Source organism: Nyctibius grandis, chromosome 7 (genome assembly GCF_013368605.1).
Source record: "Nyctibius grandis isolate bNycGra1 chromosome 7, bNycGra1.pri, whole genome shotgun sequence".
Taxonomy (NCBI): domain Eukaryota; kingdom Metazoa; phylum Chordata; class Aves; order Nyctibiiformes; family Nyctibiidae; genus Nyctibius; species Nyctibius grandis.
Window position 1 is genome coordinate 16,494,780 of NC_090664.1, and position 26,793 is coordinate 16,521,572.

A 26,793-nucleotide genomic window follows, 5' to 3' on the forward strand; every position below is an offset into this window, starting at 1 on the left:
ATTTGGCACTGTGGCAGCAGCACATTTGGACTGATTGAAAATATTAATAAATTTAGATAAAAGAATCGATAATAAGCTATCCATCTGCAGATTTCTTGGCATTAGGCACAGATAGGTTAGATCTGCAATTCCCCTGTCCACATTGTCTGTCCTTTTTAATTCTGCCCTATCTGCTGACATTTGAAACAGCTGTTGCAGCCTGAAGTCACAAAAAGAAAGATGTTACCAAGCATGGATGCTTTCCAGTCCAATCATGTTTATTTTTGTAGAATTAGTTAAAAACTAATCTGCAGAGAGATATATTGATCAGTTGACTAAGTTCTGATTAACGCATTAGAAAAACCTGCTTGCTAGCTCTCAGGTTCATGTATTGAATGATTTAAAGCTACGACTGTTTCTTCAGAGGGAAAAGATCCATTCACAAGCCTTGCCTTTGTGCTTGCAGTGAACCTAGAAATGTAAACTGTGATGCAAACTATGCAATAAAAGAAATCGGAAGGATGAAAACATTATACACAGTTTGTCCAAAGCTGGGCAAGTTCTCTGAGATTCTGCTGAAGACAACATGTTAGAAGAAATGCTGTATGGAGTCACAATCATACCTAATATGGGGCTGGAATGTCGGGTTATTGTGGGCTATGTCTTTAGATCCCAGCAGACCAAAGACTAGAAGGCATTTTAATCCAGATCATCTTTTCTGGCATAGCTAAGTCTTGTTGTCAATGAAGTATAAGAGGTTACAGCTTGATGAAGACAATGATGATGAAATGGACAGTAAGCAGATTTTAAGTGGTTGCTTGCTTGCTTGTTATATGAGGCTTTTTATTGGCTTTTCCCATAAGTAGAAAAGTAGACAGACAAGACATAAAAGGCACACAAAAATATATAACAAATATTATGGGGAAAAAAACCCCAACCACTAGAATTTATTTCCCTTAAGAAAAAAAAATCCAGTTAGAAAGAGAGAGAAGTAAATAGGAGACACTGCTGGTTGTTTGCTTTCAAGAGTTCCAATTTGACTTTTCTACCCTTACTTGATTTCAAGCTGCTTTTGTAAGTGCTATGAATGGTTAGCAACATAAAACAATATTTAAAATATAGCCCTAAAAGGTGAAGGGCTTAAGAAGCAGTTATATGTTTGAGGTCTGCTTATATTAAAAAAGCACTTAGTGCTTTGCTCTCGTAGCTAATGGTCGTTCCACTCTACCTCAATGAATTTTTAGCCTCACCATGTAAAATTGGAAGTCTGTTCTTTGTACTGTGTTTCTAAGAGTTCTTTTATCATCTCAAAGCTGCATCATCTACTGCATGCTGTAGCATTTTAAGTTCAAATGTCATCTTTACTAAAAAGTGTAGACTAAGGATAGAAGGAGTGAAGGGTTTTGTTTTGATGTGAATTGTGTTTAGATTATTACACGGCTTACCTGCTGGAACTTCACCTTAATTTCTTATTAAAAATGTCTGAAAGCTTTAAAAACAAGTTCATAAAAACGTAGTTTTGGAGCATTGCTTGTCATCTCTGAGTGGTGATGTTTATGATTGATTTATGGACTCTGCATTCCTGCAGAATTTTACTGATCCAGATTGAACAAGTTCAGTCATGTCAACACCGATCTTCAGCTATTTTTTTGTCACCACAGTTCATTTAAGGAGAAGTAGAGATTCAAGTGTTTATTCCTGACATGGAACTAAAAGATGGAAATGTCTTCTGTTCTATGTATGTGTGAACAGTGCACAGCCATTACAAATCTTACTTTCGCTATTACCTGGACATTCAAGAGGTCAGATATCTGTGTGCTATATGGTAAATAGACTTGGGAAGCACAGTACAGTAGCTTTCTGGGAAAACTGGTGGAAGGCTTGTTTTGAAGCCAAATGTTTCAAAACCTTTCAATTTTCCAAATTACTAGTAAAACATTTGGTTTAGTGTTGTGTATTATAAATATGATGTATTTGGGTTGCACTAGTATAATTATTTTCAAGCTAATTTCACATTTTTTAGTTTGTGAGGGAGGGGAGATAATGTGTAGCCCTTTGAAGAGGTGGGAAGAAGCAAGGTTTTTCCTAATGGTTTCATGGTAGTAGAAGCCTGGATTTGTTACTTCAGGCATTTTTCCCACCTTCTTGTTTTCCATTTCACCAAAATATCTTACAGTTGTACAAGTGTATGCAGTTTTCTCATGGTCATGGATCAAGACATCTCATGATCTATAGATTCACTTGATCTACAGTTCAGAGGCTTTGAGAGGGATGAGCCAGTATTCTCTTTTCTGGTCAATTTAGTTTTTCGCTCCCACTTACCAAAGAAACTTTTAAAAACTTATGTAGGTATATCTCCTAAGAGTGTAGCTAAAGTGCCACTATAATCAATCGGCTTACAAGGTCACAACTGATGCAGGTTTTCTGAAGGAGAGCTAAACAAGCTCTCTACCTACCTGCCAAATGGATAATGCAGAAGTGTTATGTAAGGGAACTATTTGTGTAAGTGTTGGCCAAATTCTTTACATTGTGAATTAATCATTTCTAGTTCTCATAAATGAAAACACTGAAATTATCTAAAAGGCTGAAACCTGCACTTCATGATGTGTATTGGCATTTCAGGGACTGGCATATATGAAGTTTTGTTTCAGAACAAAACTTCTGTTTTCCTTCAGTGCTGCCGTCTTTCACAACCTGTGTTGAGTTTTCTAAAATGCTGTGTGATGCAAAGTGATCCTAAGTAAACTCATTTGTAATTTTATTTGTATAGTAAGGTAGCAACCTTTGGATCCTGAGAACACATCTAATATATCAGCACTAAAGAGATGTTTAAATGTTCTTGTGCTGGATGCTGCAGAAGATGAAGAGTGTTCAGAAATATGTTGTTGCAGCTCCTGTTATTCTTCTAATGCAGTCATACTACAACTGCTTTCCAAGATTTTTGAAAGCTAATACAAAGAATAAGGCTCTTAATTCCATATTTTTCATCCATATAACTATTTTTTTAAGTGCAGCAGGCTTCCCCTGAAAAATCTGAAAAACTTAATCGTAATGTTTTTCATTATTTGCTAGATATTAAGGAGGATTGAGCAAGAGGAAGTAAAATACTCTTCATCATAAAAAGCCCCGGCCCTCCAGCAATCCCCCAGACCTTACACAGAATTATTCTGAATTATTGTTTTTAATTGTATGCTCCAGTTGCTAGTATTTTTCCCTGTTCTCTGTGTATTCTGCTCCTCAGTAGGTCTTTGAACTGGAATTGTTGACGTAGGATCTGATGGCATTATAGAAGTGCTAAAAATATTACTTTTTATGAAAGAAAAGTGGATTTTAAAGAAAAGTTACTGATGCTAAGATGAGTGAAGGTGTGGCTGTGGAATGGTAATCTGATAGTTGCAGATGTGTGATACTTACAAACTTGCATGTTTGTTAATAAATAATTACATGGCTGAAAGGTTGTTGAGGCAGGCAAATTGTACCCATTCACCTAGATACTGTGTAAACATGAATATGAAAAATAAATTCAGTTATTCATATAATAGCTGCAAATGAAGGCTACTTTCAAATATCTGGTCTTGTATTGGTGCTTTCTTGGACTCTTATCCATATATTTTTCTCTGTTATAATGTACATGGGAGAGAGATATGACAGAATGAAAACTAAGGAACCAGCAGTATAACATATTATGCTTCTAAAGAGAACTTTTATTTTCTCTCTTTTTCTTTTCTAAGAACTAATGCTGGGTCTGAATGATGTCAAATCTAGTGATGTTTGAATAACTGTCGGGTACAAGAAAGGAAAAAAATTTAACAGAGGGAGCTAGGGTATGATCTTGTAAGTGGTGTAGTATTTGCAGCCGCATTTAGAAGGCAAGCTGAAACCGCTTTTGTTGCTACTGTCTTATGTTGTTAGGGAAGAAACTGCATACAAAGAAAAATGTGGCACATGTAGAGAATGAGAATTTGGGTTTACCAAAGAAATTAATAAAAAACTGTAATTATGCTAATTAATATCCTTCCCTACTGAAAAACAAAATGTGAAAAGACTGACCATTACAGAACTAGCACAAACAGTTTGCAATTATTAGCAGCTCTGCTCCTGTTGCATAGGGCTGTTTTCTTCAAATGTCCCTCCATGACATTTCTGCTGAACACTTTGTAGCTCTCACTTTGTCTATGACTAATTGCCTAAGAATCACACCATTTACAACGCAGCCACCTTCATTCAACTTTTGTCTTTGCAAGTATTGGACAAAACCATCCAACAAATTAACTGTGTCACTTTAAGTATTAATGTATGTCACTTTTAGTTTTCCAGATAACATAGACCTTGAATATTAGCCTTACAAGAGAATGTATAACAGAAGGCCAAAGCATAGCAAGAATTAAATGCCTCATCTGAGAACCCGCAAATGTTTGCTAAAGCTAGTCTTGTGCTGCCATTTTGATGCTAATTTTCATTAATGCAGCTGCTTTCTTCTGTCACTTCAAACTAAGAGCAGTGATTTCCTTATTAAGATCTATTTTGCTAGCTTGGTGTCCTAAAATACAAACCCATCGTTTTATGTGTAACTGGTTAAATCAAATAATATATTTGGTTCTATAAGCTTTGAAGCTAGGAATGGTATCTATGATTGCTGCCATTATGAAATATATTTGTGATTTTCACTGTTTCCCTCCTGTGTAAAAGACTTCATATAATTCACCAGAACACCACCTTTGGGCTAGGAAAGCATCTCTTCTTCCATTTTGTTTCTGTGGAGAGCTTGCCTGCTAAAATTATAGTACTGACTAGATAAATATCCCAAACAGCGAAGCACTGATGACCTCTTTTCTGGGTATGTGTGAATGGTGCCAGGGAGTGGACTGGAAGAGAGGAAAAGATGTGGTTCAGACTCTTCTGACAAAGAGAAAATTTGATGAGAGGAAACTCACTAAATTACTGAAGTAGACAGGTTTCTCTTGCTCTTTGCCTAATCCCAGGACCATCCATTCAACCTCACTGTGGTTTACTTAACATGTTTCTTCTGCTAACTAGTGTAATTAAACTAATAGTTCAGTTTAGGCTGCCTGAAGGTGGAGGAAGGACTGACACATGATAGCCAACTGAGACTGCTAGTGTTGCACAAAATAATTGTTTTATTTAAAAAAAGTAAGAAAAAAGCAAAATAAAACCTGTAAATCATGCCAAGAACTATGATGATGGCAAGTTATTTAGAAATTACTTGTCTGGATTGTCTGTGCAACTCTCTGTAAACAACATTCAATGTCTTTAACTATAATGATGACACAGGGTGTTTCATAAGCCCTTTGTTTCTGTTCTAGCCCAGAGGGGACCTGTGGTGGGTTAGAGAGGGGAAGGAGTAGAGGGGATGCAGGCAATAGTAGGAAGATTTATTTTAGATGATGGAACCTGCTGGAGATGTAAGAGCAAGTTAAATACATGGTCATAGTAACTGCAGCCGTGAGTAGTAAAAGATCCTTTCGCAGACTCTCTGGAAATTGCAAGAGATTTCCTTTCCCTGGCACTCACTTGGGTGCTACTCTTGGTATGCGCCTGTCAATTTATGAAACATGTTACCAACAGTATGTGATCAGCCAAGGGAAGAATTCCTTGTAAAAGCATTGGACTGAAGAGGACTATTAAAAATCTAAATGGGATAGCAGAAAAGTCAAAACACTTATTTAGGCTAAAGAGTAAGGATAATAACACCACCATCTCCTGTTCTGTTCTCTCATCAATTCCTTGTGAAATTTGTTCCTCCAAAATTTGGGCGTTCAGTATCTCAACTACTGACGGAAGGGCAGGTGCTTGTAAGAAAGCCGTTGCTGATCAGTCCACAGAACACATCTGCTACAGACTCTACTTACGGTGCACTTCAAGACAGATGTCTGAAAGAATGTGTGTCTTCTCACTGCTCTCCCTGCCTTCACTCCACTGAAAAAAAGTTATACAGTTACAACAGATGCTTGTACAGCTTCTGACAATTCCTGTATTAGACACAACATTAGTTTATTGCCAAGAACAGATTTACTAGTTCAATGCTCTCCAGTAAAGGAAGTAAGCTGCTGTAAAGGGAATAGCTTTAATTCCTGGATTCAACATAGGAGAGTGCCATGAGGTATTACACTTACGAGGGCGGTCTGAAGTCAGAATTCTCAGAAATTCTGAGTTGGATTCCGGTTATTTTAAGTTACTTCTAAGTTCTGGGACTATAAATCTGTTTTGAAACTTTAAATGGAGGTTTAAAAGAGAACATTCAACTTGCTTATAATGCAAAAAAAAATCAACTCCCTGCTTAAAATGGAGAGAAATCCTATTCAATCTGCAGTGCAGTTCACTTATTCTTTCCTTGTTCCATTTGATTAATGAAAGCAATGTATTTTCTCTCCTTCTACCAGTGATTAATACTTCTCTGCGCTTCTTTGTTTTTGGTGTCAGAGTGCTAGGGGAGAGATTCCACAGTAAATTGTTTTTGATATCAAGTTTTAAATAGGCTTTGCTAGCCTGCTTGTTTTGTGAAAAATACTCCTCAGTCTCCAGTAGTGTGTAGCCTGGACTGTGTCTGCTCTATATTAAAGAGAAGGGGAGTTTAGGAGAGGCCCTTTTCAAAGCTCACTTCCCTCAGGACAGCTGATAGTGGAAGGTGAAAGAGAACAGTTGGCTGCTGCTTCCTTCCCCATGTCTGTGGGGTAGGCATGTTGGGGCAGCTGGAGTAGCAGGCAGAGACTGAATCGTGATTATATACTGGCCTCGGTACCAACAATTTGTTTTTCCAGGTACGTGGCATGAGTTAAAGCCCTAATGGGTGTTTGAGTGGCGAGGTAATTCTTTGAAGCCATTGCTGTTAGTGACACAGACAAAAGTTGCTCCCTGAGTTCTCCTTGAGGAAGTACTGCCTCCAGTACTGACTAGGTATAATTCATATCACCTAGAACTTGGTGGTGAGGCAGGGCCTATTTTTAAACAGTATTTTGGACTACTGTTTACATTAGTGGTTCATATGGTGTCAAGGATGTTCCTGGACACGGGAATGCAACCGTCCGTTCATTTCCACTGCTATAGCTGTCTCTGGATGACTTCTGGACAAAGCTAAGTCTCCCAGATATCCCTGGGCAGAGTCTGGAGTTCAGTATGAACCAAGGAGCGACAGGAGGTTCAGGTGCAGCTGAGCTGTTTTGGAGGATAAGAGAGTTTAATAAGACGGATGGGGACTGCTATGCACATGTTGGCCTCCATGCTGCAGAAAGGTACATTCAAGGCAAATTCATTTTACTGTAGTATATCTTACAGAACCTTTTTCTTTGGTGGGCTTTTAGCTTTTAAGGACTTGTTTTCGATTCCTTGTTTTTTACTGGTGGTAAGCTCAAACAATGCTTAATTCTTGCTTATGCATTAAGAGTAACTACAAATATGTTTTTGACTGTGTTTGCTTTTACTTAAAAGTTGGGAAATGCATACTGAAGCACGTGCCGATGTAAAACTGGTAACAGTTTGCCAGTGTAGCCTTTGATGTTGCCAAGCATGAGAGACCTACGTATAGGATAATACGGCTTTCCTTCTGTATAAGTGATCAAACCCCCATGTGCATGCTTTATTCCTTACCTTAAAAGCGATGTTTTACATTGCAACCTCCAAAATAAAAATGTAACTATCGAAATAAAATCTAACACCCTGCCTTATGTATAACCTTCAGGTTAGAGTTGAAATAGCAAATGTGTTATTTTAGCAGGGCCACTGAGACCACAATCTGCAAAAATCTTCTTTGCACTTGACTTGTGAGCTTCACCCTTTAAACAAACATTTTGTCCTGGTTTCATATTGAATTTTTCAGTACACAAGCCTCATTAGTTAAACGGCAAGAGTAACTTCAGTCAGTGACACATTCTTCCCCTACAGCTCCTTGTGTGGGGACCCTTTCACTGATAGCTAGTGAAAGCTGTTTTTCTTCTGCCTGGCTGAGGAGAAATCTATACGATAGAAAGGACAGCTCAGTGCCCAAACCCAGATGTCACCAAGAGTTGCTCAAAATAACTCGAAAAGTAAATGGTTTATCCTCTTTGTCTCCTTCCCTTCCAGTCATGTTTTTGTCAGCTACATTTGCCCGAGAACCCAAAACTCAGATGTGGTGTGACATTTCCCTACCTTCCTCCTTCCCTTTCCACAGGCCTTTTACTCCCAGCTGTTGCTGTTGCTGCCAGCTCCGTTCAATTAACCTCAACAGGAATGCAGTCATCCCTCTGCAGTTAATCCTGTTCAGGATTAATGAATTGTGCTTTAAACCAAGGGAACTGCTAGTAAAAATGAGGTATAATTTCATTAGAAAATTGTGTACTGCTAATTAATGAAGGTCGTTTTAGGACTTGGCAGAATCTAGTTTAACTGGAGGAAAAAAAATCCACAGAGCAAGTATGTGAAGTTTGCTACTTTCTCTTAGCTCTCGCTGTGGACACCTTTTGTCACCAAATGTCCTGCTTTGTGTGTCACTCCCATCAGGTCACCACCAATGCATGTCTCTGGGAAGCATGGAGTAGAGGCAATAGTAAAACAAGGCCGCTGGCTGTGGAGCCACTTGTTCCTTCATCCTTTGTTTCTGAGTGATGAGCATGGTGTATAAAGTGATTGATTTAAGTGTTAAAAAACAGGGACTGGTCAAAATACTGAGGTCTTCTTCTCCAGTTATGAACCAAGAAAATTCCTGGTATTTGGCTTTCATGCTGGACCTGGGAAAGTTTGCAGTCCTTCAGTTTCTCAGTAGTGCTTGTTCTGTGCATTTCAGGAAAGGCTTGGGCGATACCTTAGAAGGCCTTTCACTTTCTGGATATCAAAAGCAATCACGATGGACACCTAGACAAAGCAAAGAAACAAGAAACTTTAGCAAGAAAGTGACTGATAAGCCAGGGAAGTGAGAGGGGAAGGGAGAGAAAACAGGTAAATAGGTGGTGTTCAAAAAACAAAATCAGAAGAGGCAGCTCATCAAAAATTTTCAAATTCTCTTCCTGTTTGGTCATACACGGCTTTGTTTATTAACTTCAGAGCTCTTGACTCTTCCATTATGGCATATTAATTAGTATCCATCCTGTAAAAGAAAAGGTAAATGTGGTTTCCGTGGTTTTTGTGTCACTTCACTGAAGGAGGTCTTACCATAAAGTAATGAAGTACACAACTGTCATTCAGATATTTTGATCTTTTATACCAAAAAAGCTGTGATATGCAGTACTTAACTCTCTAAACCATGCTGTTTTAATTAGTTTTTTCTTACAAAAAATTACATGGATCCTTATAAGTTCTAAAAATATACTTCTGACTCTCCAAGTAAAAGATAGCCATTCTGGAAAGGATATATCTGTAAAACATAGATTGAATCCAGGTTTTGAATGTAAAACTAAGCCTAATGACGGGAATTTTCATAATATGATACCGAAATAATTTTCTGTACAATATATTGTAATGGGCCAAATATCAACCAACCACAAAATATGCAAGTTTGTATTCTGCACATATAAAGGAGGAGGAGCCAATATATTTGAGCTAAAACTCCTCAAAGTGTTTTGTTTAAGTGCCGGAGCCAGCCAATGTGCTAGCACACATGCTTATGTTTTATCATATGAGTACAGAAAGTCAGCCAAGCACAAAAAAAAGTCAGTTGCACATTTATTTTTGAAATGGTACTTTGTTTTTAATATACTTCACTGTTATATTTATAGATACAAAAGAAATTATGTCTTATCTTCAAATGTAATTACCACAGAGGACACAGAGAATGGGATTTTCAAAGCAGCCCAAGGAAACCAAGGACCCGGTTCGTAGTAGGCAGGAAAATAATAACTCCGAGACTCTTTTCAACATGCCAATATCAAGCACCCGTATGGCAGCATTCTGTTACTTCATGTGGGTTTGCTATAAGTGAGCCAGCTGACAACATTTTTGCAATGCTAAGAGGTCTTATAGTATAGTGAAATATTTCATATCAATTTCTGTTTGTCATGAGAAAAAATGTGCTTTCTAGTTTGGGGGGGGGTGGGGGGTAGGGGGTGGTGTTTGTTTTTGTTTGTTTTTTCCTGGACAGTGTTTTGGGCCAAAAGCTCAATCCTTTTATGTCAAAGGAAAAGTTTGATTTAAATGAGACCAGAAAGCATGGATATGTGCTAAATCAGATATTTTTAAATGCATGCCTCTTGAGGTTGAGGAAGAAAAAATACGCTTATAAATAGTTGTGATTTGTCTGAAGTCAGAGCACTTTTCTCCCTGTGGGTCTATTTATAGTTTCAGGATAAGAAATTCTTATGCTTAGTAGCAGGAACTGATGAGTGAGACTTTCACATACTCAGAAGAAAAACATGAGTTGTAATTTTCTGTTTCTTCAGCCTAACGAAAATTCATGAATCTTGTAGCTGGGATATAAAATTAATCCTGCTTACTTAGGAGGACCTTAATCACACACTTGCAGTTTTCCACTTGACCTATGGTATCTGTAGAACCCAAAGGAGTCAATTCTCACAGAATGTTTTTCATCTGGCTTTGTCTTCTTGTTAAGATAAATCTTTGATTTTGCCAGTGAGCAAGATTACTTTTTAATTTAATTTTTTGTATTTTTAATTTTTATTCTGTTGCTATATTAAGACCAGGAACACAAGTGGATTATTGTGAATCCTGAAGTGTTCCCTTTTTTTTTTGCTGCTGGAGTCCAGCTCCATAAAATGTTAGCCATTAGCTTCTATGCCAAAGCCAAGCAGTGACAGTTGCAATAATGAATATTTGCTGCAGGCCATTGGTATGAAAATAGCACAGTGCTGCAAGCCTGCGTCACCAGAAACAAATCCTCCATTTGACTGTGACTGAATTTCCAGCTTGATTTTAGATCATTTATTATTGAAATAGTTCTTAAAGCACTGTCATAATAAATGTTAAGAAATGCTGATTCAGTCTTCAAGGCATCAATTCAAATGCCTTCCTATTCCTATTTTTTGGTGGTTTGGGTTTTTTAATCCTTTATACCTTTAATGCTGCACCCTGTATTGAGGGCACTGAACTGTGTACAGGCAGCGGCACTGTAATGTATTCAGAGAGACACATGCTGGTTAGGTTAGAAGTTCTGGTGAGAAGAGGATTTGAATTCCCTCTTTGTAAGCTTACTTGACAGCTTTTAGAATGTTTTCCCCTTAATTCCTGCAGATAATTCTGAAGTTTATATGAGGAGGAGCAGCTTTGCGTCTTTAAATGTGTTACAGCTTTTAAATAGTGAACTTGGATGGTTTTCTTGTATACCTTTTGATGTCATTAATGCATTTGCATTAGTGGAATATATAATGTATTAATATAGGGAACCTTTTGAAAGGTATATGAGCAGGATATATGCTCTGAAATGTGATATTTTTCTAAGTTGAAGAATATGCTGATGACATTTACAATTTTTAGTTTAATTTTTATATACAATGCTGCTTGCACACATGCATATCAAAATACCCTCAAAAAGGCTAGCATAATCCATTGTATTTTCTTTTCACTTTAAAATAATTAAATGGTGAAATATTAGATCAACATGAGTATAGGAGGTCAAATATTTGAAGCAGAATAAAATCTGCAGTTATTTAAGCTTTTTTTTTTGTTCATTGCCTCAGGTTTTCCTATGGAAAATAAAGAAATTATGATCTATATTTTGCTTAGGGCAAAGTAGTGACCCTTGCACTGCAAAGCTGGTGATGGTGATTGATGTACGTATTTAATTTCCTGCAAGATTAGAATGAGCACCACCCTTGCCATCAATCCTTCAAGAATGCTAATGTCTTCTCTTTCTTTTCCTTCCCTCTCCCTGGTGCTGTCTGCCCTCTGCCTTCCTTTTCACCAGGACAGTATATTGGCTAGACCTACTACTGTACAGTGGTCCCAGAATGGAGAAACTGAAGTTTTAAAAGCAGTGTTATGTACTTCTGGGAGTGGGCTTTAGAAGAAAATAATTTCACTGCAGCAACTTTCAACTGAAGGAAAGCCATCATTGATAGGGATTCTCTGGGATGGGAAAGTAGTGACTAGTTAAATGTATAGTTTTGTGGGCAGATCTACAAAGACTTCATTTACTCATCAGTTTCCCAACACAAGGTTTAATATTTCAAAATAATATTTTTCTTTTGAAACATTATTGTTGTTATGTAAAAAACAATAAATAAGAACAGAATGTTAAGCAAGATGACACTATACCTTCTGCACCAGTATTTGACATCCCCGGTATCTTCAGGATATAATCACCTCCAGACTCACTCACAGGAAAAAAAAAAACTTTGATTAGACCTTGAGCGAGACCTTATTTTTGCTTTAATGCCTGGCAATATGTAGAATATTCACATGACAAACTCTCCTTTCTTGGTTTTATGAATAATAATTTTTTAAAACCCTCTGGGAGAATATGTAGAGACTTTACAAAATACATAATGTATAGAAATCAGCAGGGCTTGAAGGGTCCTGTTCCCACTGACTGAAAGGGGATAATACCTGAGTTGCTCCTGCAGATATTTGTTCAACCAGTTCCAAGCCCACCAATAGGCAATATTTCCAGATCTCTGTAGGCAGGCTATTCTCAGGCTTTACAAGCTTTAATATTAGAAAGAATTTCCTGATGTCTAATCTAAGTCTCTCTTGATGTAATCCAACAATCCTTGTCGTATTAGGAGGGATCAGGGAGAAGAGTTTATGCTCTTATTTTTAGCTACCTTATACAGAGATGAAAAATGTTGTCAGTGTTTACCCTTCATCTTCCCTATTCACAGTCCATGTTTTCTAAACCTTGTAATTTGTTTTGGCTTCCTCCCTCGCAACCCCTCTCTTGTTGGTTTGCATTTGTATTGCTGCTGGATTAACAACAAAGCAAGTCATTGTTAATTTTTGACGTTGCAGTCCCCAGGCTGGACACAGGGCCTCCAGTGCTGATTAGAGGAGAAAAAAATAGTTCATAAATCTTTCACTTTGCACTTTCAATATGGTGGGGACCTGTTTCATAACACGGTGATATGAGTTCATCTTGTTATCTGCTACTGAAAGCTTTTTCTGAAAAACAAGCAAGCAAACAAACAAATGAAACAACTCAAAATCAAACAAACAAAAAAACCTCCCCAAAAAGCAGTACTGGAGCTGTTGTTCTTCATCCTGTTTTAGTAGATCAGAAGTAGATCAGAAGGAGATCCTACTGAGTGTGGATTCCTGAAATTGTCTTTACTGAAAAGCATCTAATTTTCTAGACGTTTCTCCAGCGCATTAAAATTGTTTTGAATCATGCATCTCAGTGTGTTTATGCTTGCTCCCAGTTTGCTATTGTTTGCTAAGTTATTAGGCATGTTCTTCATTAATGAAGTTGTTGGAACAGTATTAGTCTGAAACACACCTCTGTGGCATCAGTTAGTTTGTGTCCCTCCTGCATCACAGCACATACTGAGATCTATAAGCGAAAGAATTTTTATTTTGCCTTTTCTAATAGATGGCAATGAATAAAGCATAGTGCAGGTAGAGCACCACTAACACCAAGGGATGTTTGAAACCAAAACAAGCTGTCTATGTTGGAAAGTACCCAATTCCAGGAGTATCTCAATAAAGTAACTAGGATTTCTTACGTAGGAAGCTGCTACTCAGTAGGCTTAATATGACAAAATACAACACTGCAAAGGCAGAACAGCTCCTGTCCCTTCTCTCCTTCTCCTGTCCCTTACTTGCCATCTTCTCCACTGGCTCAATGCTGGATCTTACTGTCCTCTACCCTGCTAAGTACTTAACTACTATGATGCTGCCATATGCAAATGTCATGTATATATTATTATTTTCTCTCTCTTGGATTTGAAAACTACAGAAAAACTACACTCAGTTTCCAAATAGATTTAGGTGTATAACATGCTTACAGTTTTTCCAAACATACCACTGATACACAGAACAGAAATCTTATTAGTGTTTGTGTAGGTCTCATATAGAATGTTGTATATGTAATTACTATTATTATTACTATTAGTAGTATGTATTGTTAGTATGCAATAATGGATAATAATAATGCAAGGATAAATGTATACTGTGTATTAATAATTACCTTCATTCATTTAATATTAGTTTTGGCTAATATCAAGTGAAGTATCAATTTAATGTTTTATTTTGTCAGATATCAAGAACATACAATTATTTTCCTTTTAGTTTTATTACTACAGAATGTTAAAACTTTAGCTTGGCTACTCAATCAGCGTAAGTATTACACAGTACTATGGCAGTTTGTGCATCTGAAGTGCTGCATATAAATTTTAACTGCCTATTTTACTGGTAATTTACACCACCTCTTCTAGTGGATTATCTTTCAGTTGTACAGTACAGTCTTAATGACCTGCCTTTTCAGTTTATGGATTCTGTATTTACTGGGTGTTAGCAGAATGCAGGAGACAGAATATGTGGCATTTCAATACATGGAGTACTGTATTTTGTAACCACACAAAATACAAAGAATAAGGTCAGATTTAGTTCATCACCATTAGTCAAACCATCACCAGCACAATCTGGCTGTCTGTGCGGTTACAGCATTAGGATGCAAACAAGCAAATGCCAAAGGTCACAGCCTTCTTTTTTTTTTTTTTTTTTTTTTTTTTTTGTTTCCTTCCATCTCCTCTTTTTGCCCACAGATGTTACTACAGGGACACCAGCAATATCAACGACGACAACCGTGGAAATCCGGAAGAGCAGTGTTATGACGACTGAGATCACCTCTAAAGTGGAGAAAATCCCCACGACAGCCACTAGCAGCACCACATGCCCTTCCGTTGAGACTGAGGAAGAAAAAGCAAAAAGACTGCTGTACTGTTCACTATGCAAAGTCGCTGTCAACTCTGCCTCGCAGCTGGAGGCGCACAACAGTGGTGAGATGGAGCAGTGCTTGCTTTCTCCTTTTTTTTCCTTCTGTCTCAAGAGCTCCGCAATTATCTTCCCCTGAATAGATTAGATCTCTTGCAGCAGGGGACAAAGAGGTGGCAGAAAACTGGCAATTACATGGAATTCATTAACTATTAAAGAATAAAAATGACAGGCGAAGAGGCTTTCATAAAGGGGGAAGAAAGGAGTTTTATTGCAAGCAAGTTACCCATTTTCTTACATTTTAGCTTTTGCAGCTTCCAAACCTTATAGAGCTAAATGACAGCTCATGCTTCATTACCTTTGGTATTCAGAGTTTGCATACTTTTGTTTGTGCCAGCTAGCAAACTGAGTATGAATGCCGTTAGTTATGTGTGAAATCCAGCAAATTAAGGCTGAAAGAGGGAACGTCAGTAGTCAGAGTTCAATGATGAGAGTTAGAATTCTTAGCTCCATATTGTCTGTTGATAACTTGTTAAAATTATATATATTTTTCCTTTGTTTTCATCAGCTGATAGCAACTGCTGCGTGAGAGTTCAATGGATAATTGCTTACCTCCATCTTTCTTAATTTTTAAACCTTTACTTGTTATTAGAGCTAGTAGCATCAGTAAGTTCCAGTAGTAGAAAGCCATCATTCGCAGTTACTATTTTAAGCATCGTATTAATAGGCTTTGTGGTGAGCAGGGTTAAAAGATCTTGGGATTTAATATAGTGGCAATGACCACCTATAACAGTCCTACAGAAAAACTCCTGATTTTGGATGTCAGGGATTATCTGCCAGCAGAGTAAACAGTTAGGAGACAGGCAGAGAACCTTAGGTTTGAAACATAGAGACAGTGATCACAGAATCACAGAATCACAGAATGGTAGGGATTGGAAGGGACCTCGAAAGATCATCTAGTCCAATCCCCTTGCCAGAGCAGGATTGCCTAGACCATATCACACAGGAACGCATCCAGGCGGGTTTTGAATGTCTCCAGAGAAGGAGACTCCACAACCTCTCTGGGCAGCCTGTTCCAGTGTTCAGTCACCCTCACCGTAAAGAAGTTTTTCCTCATATTTAAGTGGAACCTCCTGTGTTCCAGCTTGCACCCATTGCCCTTTGTCCTGTCAAGGGATGTCACTGAGAAGAGCCTGGCTCCATCCTCATGACACTTGCCCTTTACATATTTATAAACATTAATGAGGTCACCCCTCAGTCTCCTCTTCTCTAAGCTAAAGAGACCCAGCTCCCTCAGCCTCTCCTCATAAGGGAGATGTTCCACTCCCTTAATCATCTTCGTGGCTCTGCGCTGGACTCTCTCTAGCAGTTCCCTGTCCTTCTTGAACTGAGGGGCCCAGAACTGGACACAATACTCCAGATGCGGCCTCACCAGGGCAGAGTAGAGGGGGAGGAGAACCTCTCTCGACCTGCTAACCACACCCCTTCTAATCCACCCCAGGATGCCATTGGCCTTCTTGGCCACAAGGGCACACTGCTGGCTCATGGTCATCCTGTTGTCCACTAGGACCCCCAGGTCCCTTTCCCCTACGCTGCTCTCCAACAGCTCTGCCCCCAACTTGTACTGGTACATGGGGTTGTTCTTGCCCAGATGCAGGACTCTACACTTGCCCTTGTTATATTTCATTAAATTTCTCCCCGCCCAACTCTCCAGCCTGTCCGGGTCTCTCTGAATGGTTGCGCAGCCTTCCGTTGTGTCAGCCACTCCTCCCAGTTTTGTGTCATCAGTGAACTTGCTGACAGTGCACTCTATTCCCTCATCCAAGTCATTAATGAATATATTGAATAGTATATGATGATATACCTGCAGCAAGATGATCAATGGTTTTATGATGTAATATAAAAAGAAATAACTTTGGCACGTCTATAGAATCCACTTAAATGAAAAAGGAAATGATAATTGTTGGTATGCATGAGAAACAAAGCCTAATCAGTTTTGAATGCTGTGTTTGCTGTATGCCAGATCTTCAACTGGTGAAAATTCAAGTTCATAAAGCTGTACCCATTTAAACTATTTAACTTCAAATGAGGGTTAGACTCCAAACATTTTTCTGATCAAGATGAGAGCCAAAACATTATTCTGAATATTTAAACACAACCTTCCAAGTTTTTGCTGTCTGTGCTAATAAACCGTGTGGGCTCACACAAGTACATGCTTGTAAAAGTGTACATGTGGATGCATACAACAATGATCAGTGGAACACTAATTCTGTACACGGTAGTAGTCCATTATCACAGAGTATGTGCATGGAAGTCAACAGCGCAAGAAATTGTTCGGTCTGAATAAAAGTAAAGCAACAGGACACGATTGTTTTCTATCCAATCTATATTTTAATAAAAAATGCAAGTGCATTTTTCTCACAAGTATGTTTCTACACATTTTGATTTCTGTCCAGGCCATTAAGGATCCATAGGTTGCTGCCAGGAACCTCTGCCCCTTTTTGATTTGGAGACTAATTAGTTAATTACAGATTTAAGTGTAAGCTACCTGATGCATACTGTTTGTCAATCCATTCAGGAGGACTACAAATCAAAGCCAACTGCATCTTTAATAGCTAAATTACTCTTCCTGTGCAACTACAGTTCAGGTCTTCTTAGCAGCAGGAGTTAATGAGGAAAGTCACACCCATTTAACTTCACATCAGGATACCTGATTGTGCCACTACTTACTAGTGTGGCTGCCTTGTTCTAGTGTGTTACCTACAGATATGTAATTTAATAATTAAGTATCAGATGCAAAATACCATTACATTGGTATGGATCTGATACAGACAAACACAGGCATGTTCCAAGGACAGCACATGGCACCAAGCTGAGGTTCATATGATTTTCTTTTAAAAAGAAAATAAAACAATGCAACCAAATTGCCAAAGTTGTTTCTCTTTCCCATTTCTAATGTCTCCAGGGACTAAGCACAAAACTATGCTGGAAGCTCGGAATGGAAGTGGAACCATAAAAGCCTTTCCCCGGGCAGGCGTAAAAGGCAAAGGACCTGTGAATAAAGGGAACACAGGCCTTCAGAACAAAACATTTCACTGTGAAATATGTGATGTGCACGTAAACTCTGAGACACAACTGAAACAGGTACTCAGCTAGCTTGCAGAGTGTGAATCCTTGGCTGTTCTTTGTTTTCGTGGTGATAAAGTACCAACACAATCAGCGTGAGTCAGTCTAACTGTTCACATCCAAATGGAGCTTACAGATTTTGCCCTTTGTACGTGTCTTTCACACTGTATGTTTTGTTTTGGATATGATTTTCCCTTGCACAGAATATATTTTCTCAAAATCTCTTGATTATATGTATGTCTTAAAGAGATACAGAAGCTGTAAGATGCAACATGTTACAACTGTCTCTAGACTACTATAATTGTCATGAGCTAATAAACGCTGCCATTTAGTGTACTGCATGATATTTGCCTTGACAAAGATGTGGAGGTGGGTGCAGCCAGTATTTTCACAAAACACTGAATAACCTGCTTAGAAACGTGGGATGGAGAGGATTTGTAATATTTTTTTATCAGTGTTATTCTGTAACTGAGAAGCATGACCTCTAAATTGCAATTACACTAAGTTATGTTCAGTCGTTCTTCAGATGAACAAAGCCTTTGTTCTGAAAAACACTTAGTTTCATTCCATATGCCTTTTGGAATTAAATACTTGTTAAGGAACTTTACAAGGATGAAGATAAATTCTGTAATGGACAATAGCAATACTTGTCTTCTGCTTTCAGGAAAAAATGTCCTATTCTTGGGAGAACACTCTTGAGAATGAAAATCAAAGTAAAAATATAGTTCTGAAAAAGGTCCTGTACATCTAATACTGCAGTAAAGTCTGCGTAGAAGGATTCTTGTAAAATCTCATAGATTTTATGAAGAAGATAATGGATTTTGTGGGATTTTTTCACTGTCACTTAGGTTGATATGTAACCATCTTTCAACTGAAATCTTAAAAGGATGTCTAGGGATTTAAACAATTTTGTGACCTTCTCCCCTCACCCCAAATAGGGGATGCTCTACTATCTAATATTCTTCCAAAACTTTATATCAGCAGTGGATTGAATTTGATGGGTGCTTTATAGAGATACGGAGGAATTTTTCAAAGGCTTCTATCTTTGACCTGATTCCGGTCTTCTTGTAGTTAACAAAGGTGAGAAAATCATTGACTACAGTGGCAGCAGAGTTGAACTGAGCACTGTGGAAAGTCGCAGTCCCAATATGTGATGCTCAAAGGGTCGTTCAAATTGGAACGGACCCTATTCCTATTCGTTATTGAATTAGTCAAAGTCATGCTGTTGTGGAGAACAGTAGCCTTCAGTGTTGGAGCATCCTTGTGTAAAGCAGAACCTGAAATGATCTATTAAGGAAATATCACTTTTCTTTTTTCTTTCTCCTTCCCAAATGTATTTTAACAGCACATAAGCAGTAGAAGGCACAAAGACAGAGCTGCTGGGAAGCCGCCTAAACCTAAATACAGCCCTTACAACAAACTCCAAAAGGGGACACATCCTCTAGGGGTAAGCCAATCACCTTTTTATTTTACTTTTATTTTAACCCTGCTGAGCGGGGCTTTTAGAAAATGTAAGTGGAAAAATGTTTAAAATGAGAGGAATAGTGTAAGCGATGGGAGTATATGAGTGTCTGAATGAGCCCATGGAAGCCCACAAGGGACCTTTTATATACCTTGATGGGTGTGGACTACAACCCGTGGGTCCTCATTTTTTTGTAGCTACTCTGAATAACTTCAGAAAAGAAGCTTGTTTCAAAGGTCGTTAGAGAGCAACAGACGAAAGAAACATCCAGATGTCAAACAGGATTTTTCCAGTTTTCACCAAGGACAATAGTGATGAAATGACTAAATAAAACTCTATAAAACATAAAACCTTTATTCTATCCTTATTTAGAAAATTATTCAGATAACAATTGAAACAATTTAAAAAATTAATCTCTCATTTCATTCCACTCAGTTTCAGAATGGTTCTGGTCACATTTTTGGCTACCGGGATAAAGTATCTGAAACGCAGTTCTTACTAGCTTCAAAAGCTGAGAAAAAGGTTTACTTTTTAATAAAAAACCCTGCTAGGATCCTTCCATTAGTTAAGAAACCGCTTATATTGTGGGTGGGATAGTGAAACATTTATCTCCATCAGATAAATTGCATGATTGTTTTATGTGCCATGGTGTTTTGTAAAGGTTTTTAGATGGTTTTGGTGGGAGAGGATGTTGATTCATTGGCCTCATAGAGATTAGCCCCTTATTACAGAATCACAGAATCACAGAATGTCAGGGATTGGAAGGGACCTCGAAAGATCATCTAGTCCAGTCCCCCTGCCGGGGCAGGATTGCCTAGACCATATCACACAGGAACGCATCCAGGCGGGTTTTGAATGTCTCCAGAGAAGGAGACTCCACAACCTCTCTGGGCAGCCTGTTCCAGTGTTCAGTCACCCTCACCGTAAAGAAGTTTTTCCTCAAATTTAAGTGGAACCTCCTGTGTTCCAGCTTGCACCCATTGCCCCTTGTCCTGTCAAGGGATGTCACTGAGAAGAGCCTGGCTCCATCTTCATGACACTTGCCCTTTACATATTTATAAACATTAATGAGGTCACCCCTCAGTCTCCTCTTCTCTAAGCTAAAGAGACCCAGCTCCCTCAGCCTCTCCTCATAAGGGAGATGTTCCACTCCCTTAATCATCTTCGTGGCTCTGCGCTGGACTCTCTCTAGCAGTTCCCTGTCCTTCTTGAACTGAGGGGCCCAGAACTGGACACAATATTCCAGATGCGGCCTCACCAGGGCAGAGTAGAGGGGGAGGAGAACCTCTCTCGACCTGCTGACCACACCCCTTCTAATCCACCCCAGGATGCCATTGGCCTTCTTGGCCACAAGGGCACACTGCTGGCTCATGGTCATCCTGTTGTCCACTAGGACCCCCAGGTCCCTTTCCCCTACGCTGCTCTCCAACAGCTCTGCCCCCAACTTGTACTGGTACATGGGGTTGTTCTTGCCCAGATGCAGGACTCTACACTTGCCCTTGTTATATTTCATTAAATTTCTCCCCGCCCAACTCTCCAGCCTGTCCAGGTCTCTCTGAATGGCTGCGCAGCCTTCCGTTGTGTCAGCCACTCCTCCCAGTTTTGTGTCATCAGCGAACTTGCTGACAGCGCACTCTAATCCCTCATCCAAGTCATTAATGAATATATTGAATAGAACTGGTCCCAGAACCGACCCTTGCGGGACTCCGCTAGAGACAGACCTCCAACTGGACTCTGTCCCACTGACCACTACTCTCTGGCTTCTTTCCTTCAGCCAGTTCACAATCCACCTCACTACCCGATCATCCAGACCACACTTCCCCAGTTTAGCTGCGAGGATGCTGTGGGAGACCGTGTCAAACGCTTTACTGAAATCGAGATAGACCACATCCACAGCTTTACCATCATCTATCCACCGGGTAACATCCTCATAAAAGGCTATCAAGTTGGTTGAGCATAACTTCCCATTGGTGAAGCCATGCTGAGTGCCCCTAATGATCCCCCTATCCTTGACGTGCCTAGAGAGAGCACCAAGAACAAGTTGCTCCATCACCTTTCCGGGGATGGAGGTGAGGCTGACCGGTCTATAGTTACCCGGGTCCTCCTTCTTGCCCTTTTTGAAGACTGGAGTGACATTCGCTTTCCTCCAGTCCTCAGGCACCTCTCCCGTTGCCCACGACTTAGCAAAGATGATGGAGAGTGGCCTAGCAATGACTTCCGCCAGCTCCCTCAGCACCCGCGCGTGCATCCCATCAGGGCCCATGGATTTATGGATGTCCAGGTTGCTTAATTGGTCCCTGACCCAGCCCTCATCAACCAAGACAGATTCCTCCTCTATCCTGACTTCTTCTGAGGCCTCAGGCGTCCGGGGCTCCTCAGGACAGCCTCCAACAGTATAGACAGAGGCAAAGGCGGCATTCAGTAACTCCGCCTTCTTTTTATCCTCTGTCTCCAGGACCCCCACCTCATTCATCAGTGGGCCTACATTGCCTCTAGTGTTGGTTTTACCTGCAATGTATTTGAAGAAGCCCTTTCTGTTGTCCTTGACCTCTCTTGCAAGGTTTAATTCCAAGGAGGCCTTAGCTTTCCTAGTTGCCTCCCTACATCCTCTGACAACAGACTTATATTCCTCCCAAGTGGCCAGCCCCTCCTTCCATGATCTGTACACCCTCTTCTTCCACTTGAGTTTGCCCAGCAGTTCCCTGTTCAACCATGCAGGTCTCCTGGTACCCTTCCTTGACTTCCTACCTGTTGGGATGCTCTGATCTTGAGCTCGGAAGAAGCAGTCCTTGAATGCTAACCAACTATCTTGGGCCCCCCTTACCTTCTAGTACCCTGTCCCATGGGATTTCCCCTAGCAATTGCTTGAAAAGGCCAAAGTTGGCCCTCCTGAAGTCCAGGGTTGTAATTCTGCTAGCTATTCTGTTCCTGCCACATGAGATCCTGAACTCTACCATCTCATGGTCACTACAACCAAGGCTGCCCTCAACCTTCACCTCTTCAACCAGACCCTCCTTGTTAGTAAGGATAAGATCCAGCAGCGCTCCTCTCCTAGTTGGCTCATCCACCATTTGCATCAGAAAGTTATCATCAATGTACTGGAGGAACCTCCTGGACTGGGGATGGCTGGCTGAGTAGGCCTCCCAGCAAATATCAGGGTAGTTGAAATCCCCCACGACAACCAGGCCCTGTAATTGTGAGACTGCTCTCAGCTGCCTGTAGAAGGCCTCATCACCCTCCTCATCCTGATCCGGTGGCCTGTAATAGACACCCACAACAGTATCACCCCTGCCAGCCTGCCCCTTAATTCGCACCCACAAACTCTCAACTCGCTCCTGATCCGCCCCTGGACAGAACTCAATACATTCTAGCTGCTCACTCACATAAAGAGCAACTCCACCACCTCTCCTTAGCGGCCTGTCTTTCCTGAACAGGACATAGCCATCCATGACCACATTCCAGTCATGCGAGGCATCCCACCAAGTCTCTGTGATTGCCACTAAATCATAGCCCCCCGACCGAACACGGATTTCCAACTCCTCCTGTTTATTCCCCATGCTGCGTGCATTGGTGTACAGGCATTTCAGGGAGCGAGCTGAGCACACCGATTATTCCTTGACTATCTTCTGTAATGCAGGCAGAATATGGAGCTTTTTTTCTGTGAAAACCCAGTTCTCTTTAAGTTGAGTTAAAGCTCTTTTCTTGTCAGCAGAAATTGTGTCTTTGCTGGGACAGCCCTCATGATAAGTATATTCATGCACGATTCAGTTAGTTAGGAGCTTTACTAGATGTAGCATAATGCAGTGCACCATTCTGGTAGATCCGCTAGTAGGGAAATAGCCCCATAGGGTTTTTCAGTAACCCACCAGGAAGACCAAGGTCTCCAATACATATAAGCTATACTGAAAGGAATAGAAAATATGTAATTAGTTAAGTAGTATATGGAATCACTAAAGCTTCTCTGACAGGATTATTATTCCTTTAGGAAATTCATTGTTTCTCAGGGGATGAAAATAACTATTACATTACTGTTGCTGTTGTGCAAAGTTCTCTATTTGCCAATTTATGTAATGGTGATTTCTGAGAACTCCAGCCAAGGATCAAGGCCATTTAGTTGCTGCATAGACAAATAAAGGCAACATGTCCTTTTCCTGCTCCCTCACTCCCAGTTGCTCACAATATACAAGTCAGGCCAGAGGTGAGCAAAGAGGCAAGGGGATTTAAGAAGGAGAGAATGAGTTAGCAATAAATGAACAGATATCCATAGTAGAATGAAAGCTACACTGTGGAAGGATAAGAGCAGTTCTCCATTTAGTCTTTTTGGTTTTGAATAGAAAAAATACCAAAATTGCTGTCACTTGGAATGCAGAATGGCATAGCAACAAGCCAAAGATGTGCTAATTTTACTTTGAATGTAAATGTTTTTGATGAGCTGTTGACTTTTTCTTTACTCTCCTTTAATTTTTCAAGTCATTTACAGTCACTTAGTTTACTTCATTGGAAAGGAAACAAATAATGACTACTTTACTCTTAATGTTGACCTGTGTGTTAATTAGTACCTGCAGAGAGGTTTGAAATGAAGGTGAAACATACTGTATATATGAAATATTACTGGTTTTGCAGCTGTCTTGAAATCATAACCATGATGATAAATTAACTGAAAAGCTACCTAACTTCATTAGAAGTTCCTGATTCCTCCAAGAATGGCAAGATAGTCCTAGCCTTTTAATATAAAGTCACATAAGATCTTTGTTCTTCATGACAGAAAATTTATGAGCATCACTAGATTTTTTTCTACAGAAGTTAGAAAAATGATATACTACATTTTCATAGCTTTTCTAGACAAACAACTTTCCAATGCCATGTTTTCAATATCATTTTTACTGCTTTATCTAGTCTAGTTTTGCATGCTTCAGAGAAAGATTTATGAATTCACACAGTACTATTTCAGAGTTTAAGAAATCTTGTAATATTGGGACTTACTTGATTCTTCTATAAGCAAGAAATGTTCTGTATGTATGAAATACTACACTGGAGAGAAAGAGGTTATCAGGTGTTTGATAGTCCAAACTTTCTGCAATAAAATAGCTCTTATTAAAAACAACCTTACCTGGGAATTCTAGATCACAATCAGAGCCCTGTTGTTTTGAGCTGGGTTTTTTTTTGTACTTTGTACTTGGGATTCCCCCCCCACCCCCCACCCCAAGAGTCTTTTTCTCTTGTCTGTTCTAAACAAGGCTGAAAAAAACTATTTACTAGAAAATGTAAGGAAGGAGGAAAAAGTCAAATACTTAGCAAGGGAAGAAGACAGCTTAGATCAGTGGATGTAACACTGATCAAGGAAAAGATCAGATCATTGCTTTTCATAGCACCATAAGGAATTTTGTATATAGCATCCATTATGTCCTCCGTTAAGAGAATTACAGAATCTGGTCTCCTCTGAGTATCTCTCGCAGAGCTTTAAAGGACCTTGAGGCCAGCACAGTTGCCAGTGGGTGTTAGGAAAAGTCAAAATCCTGTATCCATCTGGCTCATAAAGAACCAACAGATTTTTTGGAATATGGTGATAGTGTAATGATGAAACTCACTGGTGGTTCATGCCAGACTACTCCTGTCCTTACTTTCTGACTGTTCATTCACCAAGGTACTGTTGGGTGGAAAGTATCAGACTGATAAAGTGCAAGTTAATTATTTGAAAGCCCCTTTCAGTTCAAGGATGAGAAACTGTGTTTCCCTGTGAGTGAGAAGTGTACTTACACCGAGATTTACCAAAGCATGGTACATATATTTCGTATATTCAATACCATGTATCCAGGTTTATGTTCTTTGCAAAGGGCCTCAGGTCATGCCAGGATGCAGACCCACCAAAAGTCTATCAGAGCCAATGGGAACTTTTCTTTGTCAGTGGATGAGGTTTCTCGTCTTATCTCAGAGTTATAAAACCAGAACAACAAAGGTATTCAGGCTGCTTGCTTCTCATTAGAAAATTGAAATCCCATTGAAATCTTCAGAAATCTATATAGACTGCTCTGATGTTCATTACTATGCATACCAAATGTAAATTCTCTTAAATAATAATGGACCTCTGTGAGTATTTTAAATCAGTCTGGGAAAAGCTTGAGGGTTTTTTTTTTTTCCAAATTCTATTTGGTAGTGCACAAGATTCATGATTTAAACAGTTTTAAAGCAGAAGCGTCAGTGACAGTAACAAAAGTAATATGGTTTGATACCATACTAAATTATATAGGCAAGAGTTTTTCATGGCAACATTTTAAAATATCTGCCACTTTTTCACAGTTCTTGTAAGAATGAACAGTATCTTAGTGAAAAACATTTGAAGACACAGAAAGATGACATAGGGCAGCACCCATAGAATTCATCACCTATTTGAACTTAGGAAAGATTAGGAGATGAGATGCAGGAGCTAATAAAGAGGGGCTAACTGGAGATCTTAATTTTAAGTGGAACTTGCATCCTAATGATAAAACGAAAAGTACCTTCTTAGCCAGACCAGGGTATGTTTTCATTCTACTCTGGTCTCTATCATAAAGCTGTCCAGATGGAGGTCTTTTAATTGATGGCTAATTCTTCTTTATTTAATTCTTGCAGGGTACATGTAGCTTTAGTTTGGTGCCAATTGCCCAGCCCCTTTTTAGGTTTGCTTTGATTTCTAATCTCATATGGAATTACAAGTCTCAATGATAAGGCATGAACATTGAAATTCTTTGTCCACAACCAAATCCTGTTACACCCTTGTCCAATGCGCGAGATTGTATCTCCTGCCGCAAGCCTGAAGCTTATAGAGTCAGTAGCCACTACAAGGCCTCTCTTACTTGATTTTGCACTTATAATCTTAAGTCAAGCTCCCTGTCGTGTCACTAATGTGAACAAATTATGTCTCTCTGTTTGTTTGCTTTTCTCTCTTCCCCACAGGTAAAATTAGTATTTTCAAAGGAACCTTCAAAGCCGATGGCTCCACGAATCTTACCAAATCCGCTAGCAGCTGCAGCAGCTGCTGCTGCTGTGGCTGTGAATTCCCCCTTCAGTCTTCGCACAGCCCCAGCAGCCACCCTTTTCCAGACTTCAGCACTTCCTCCAGCACTCCTACGACCAGCTCCAGGGCCTATACGGACCACCCATACTCCCGTGCTGTTTGCTCCTTACTGAACTCCAAACAGGAATTAATTGTACTGCAATAATTTTTCAAATCAAAACAAACAAACAAAAAAGAAAATCAAGAACATTGAACTATGCAGTGTTTATTTATAGTTTAAAGTATATACGAAGAGCCAGGACTTTTGATAGAGAACTGAACAAATTCTAAAAGGGGGAATGGGCAGTATTTTCTCCAGATGAGAACATTCCTCTTGAGTATCGATCATTTTAGAACTGATCTCCAGCATTGACTTGTAGTG

General features: G+C 39.5%; 1 protein-coding gene across 2 annotated transcripts in view; it reads left to right on the forward strand.

Annotated features, from left to right (window-relative positions):
- The window catches only part of ZNF385D (zinc finger protein 385D), a 467,763-nt gene extending 441,210 nt beyond the window's left edge, over positions 1–26,553 (forward strand). For both annotated transcript variants that reach the window (XM_068404866.1, XM_068404867.1), the window contains 4 exons: positions 14,622–14,855; positions 17,756–17,934; positions 19,262–19,363; positions 26,312–26,553. In XM_068404866.1, the coding sequence (XP_068260967.1) occupies positions 14,622–14,855; positions 17,756–17,934; positions 19,262–19,363; positions 26,312–26,545 (749 nt within the window). In that variant the 3' untranslated portion in view covers positions 26,546–26,553. The remainder of the gene's footprint in view (positions 1–14,621; positions 14,856–17,755; positions 17,935–19,261; positions 19,364–26,311) is intronic.
- The last annotated feature ends 240 nt before the right edge of the window (positions 26,554–26,793 follow it).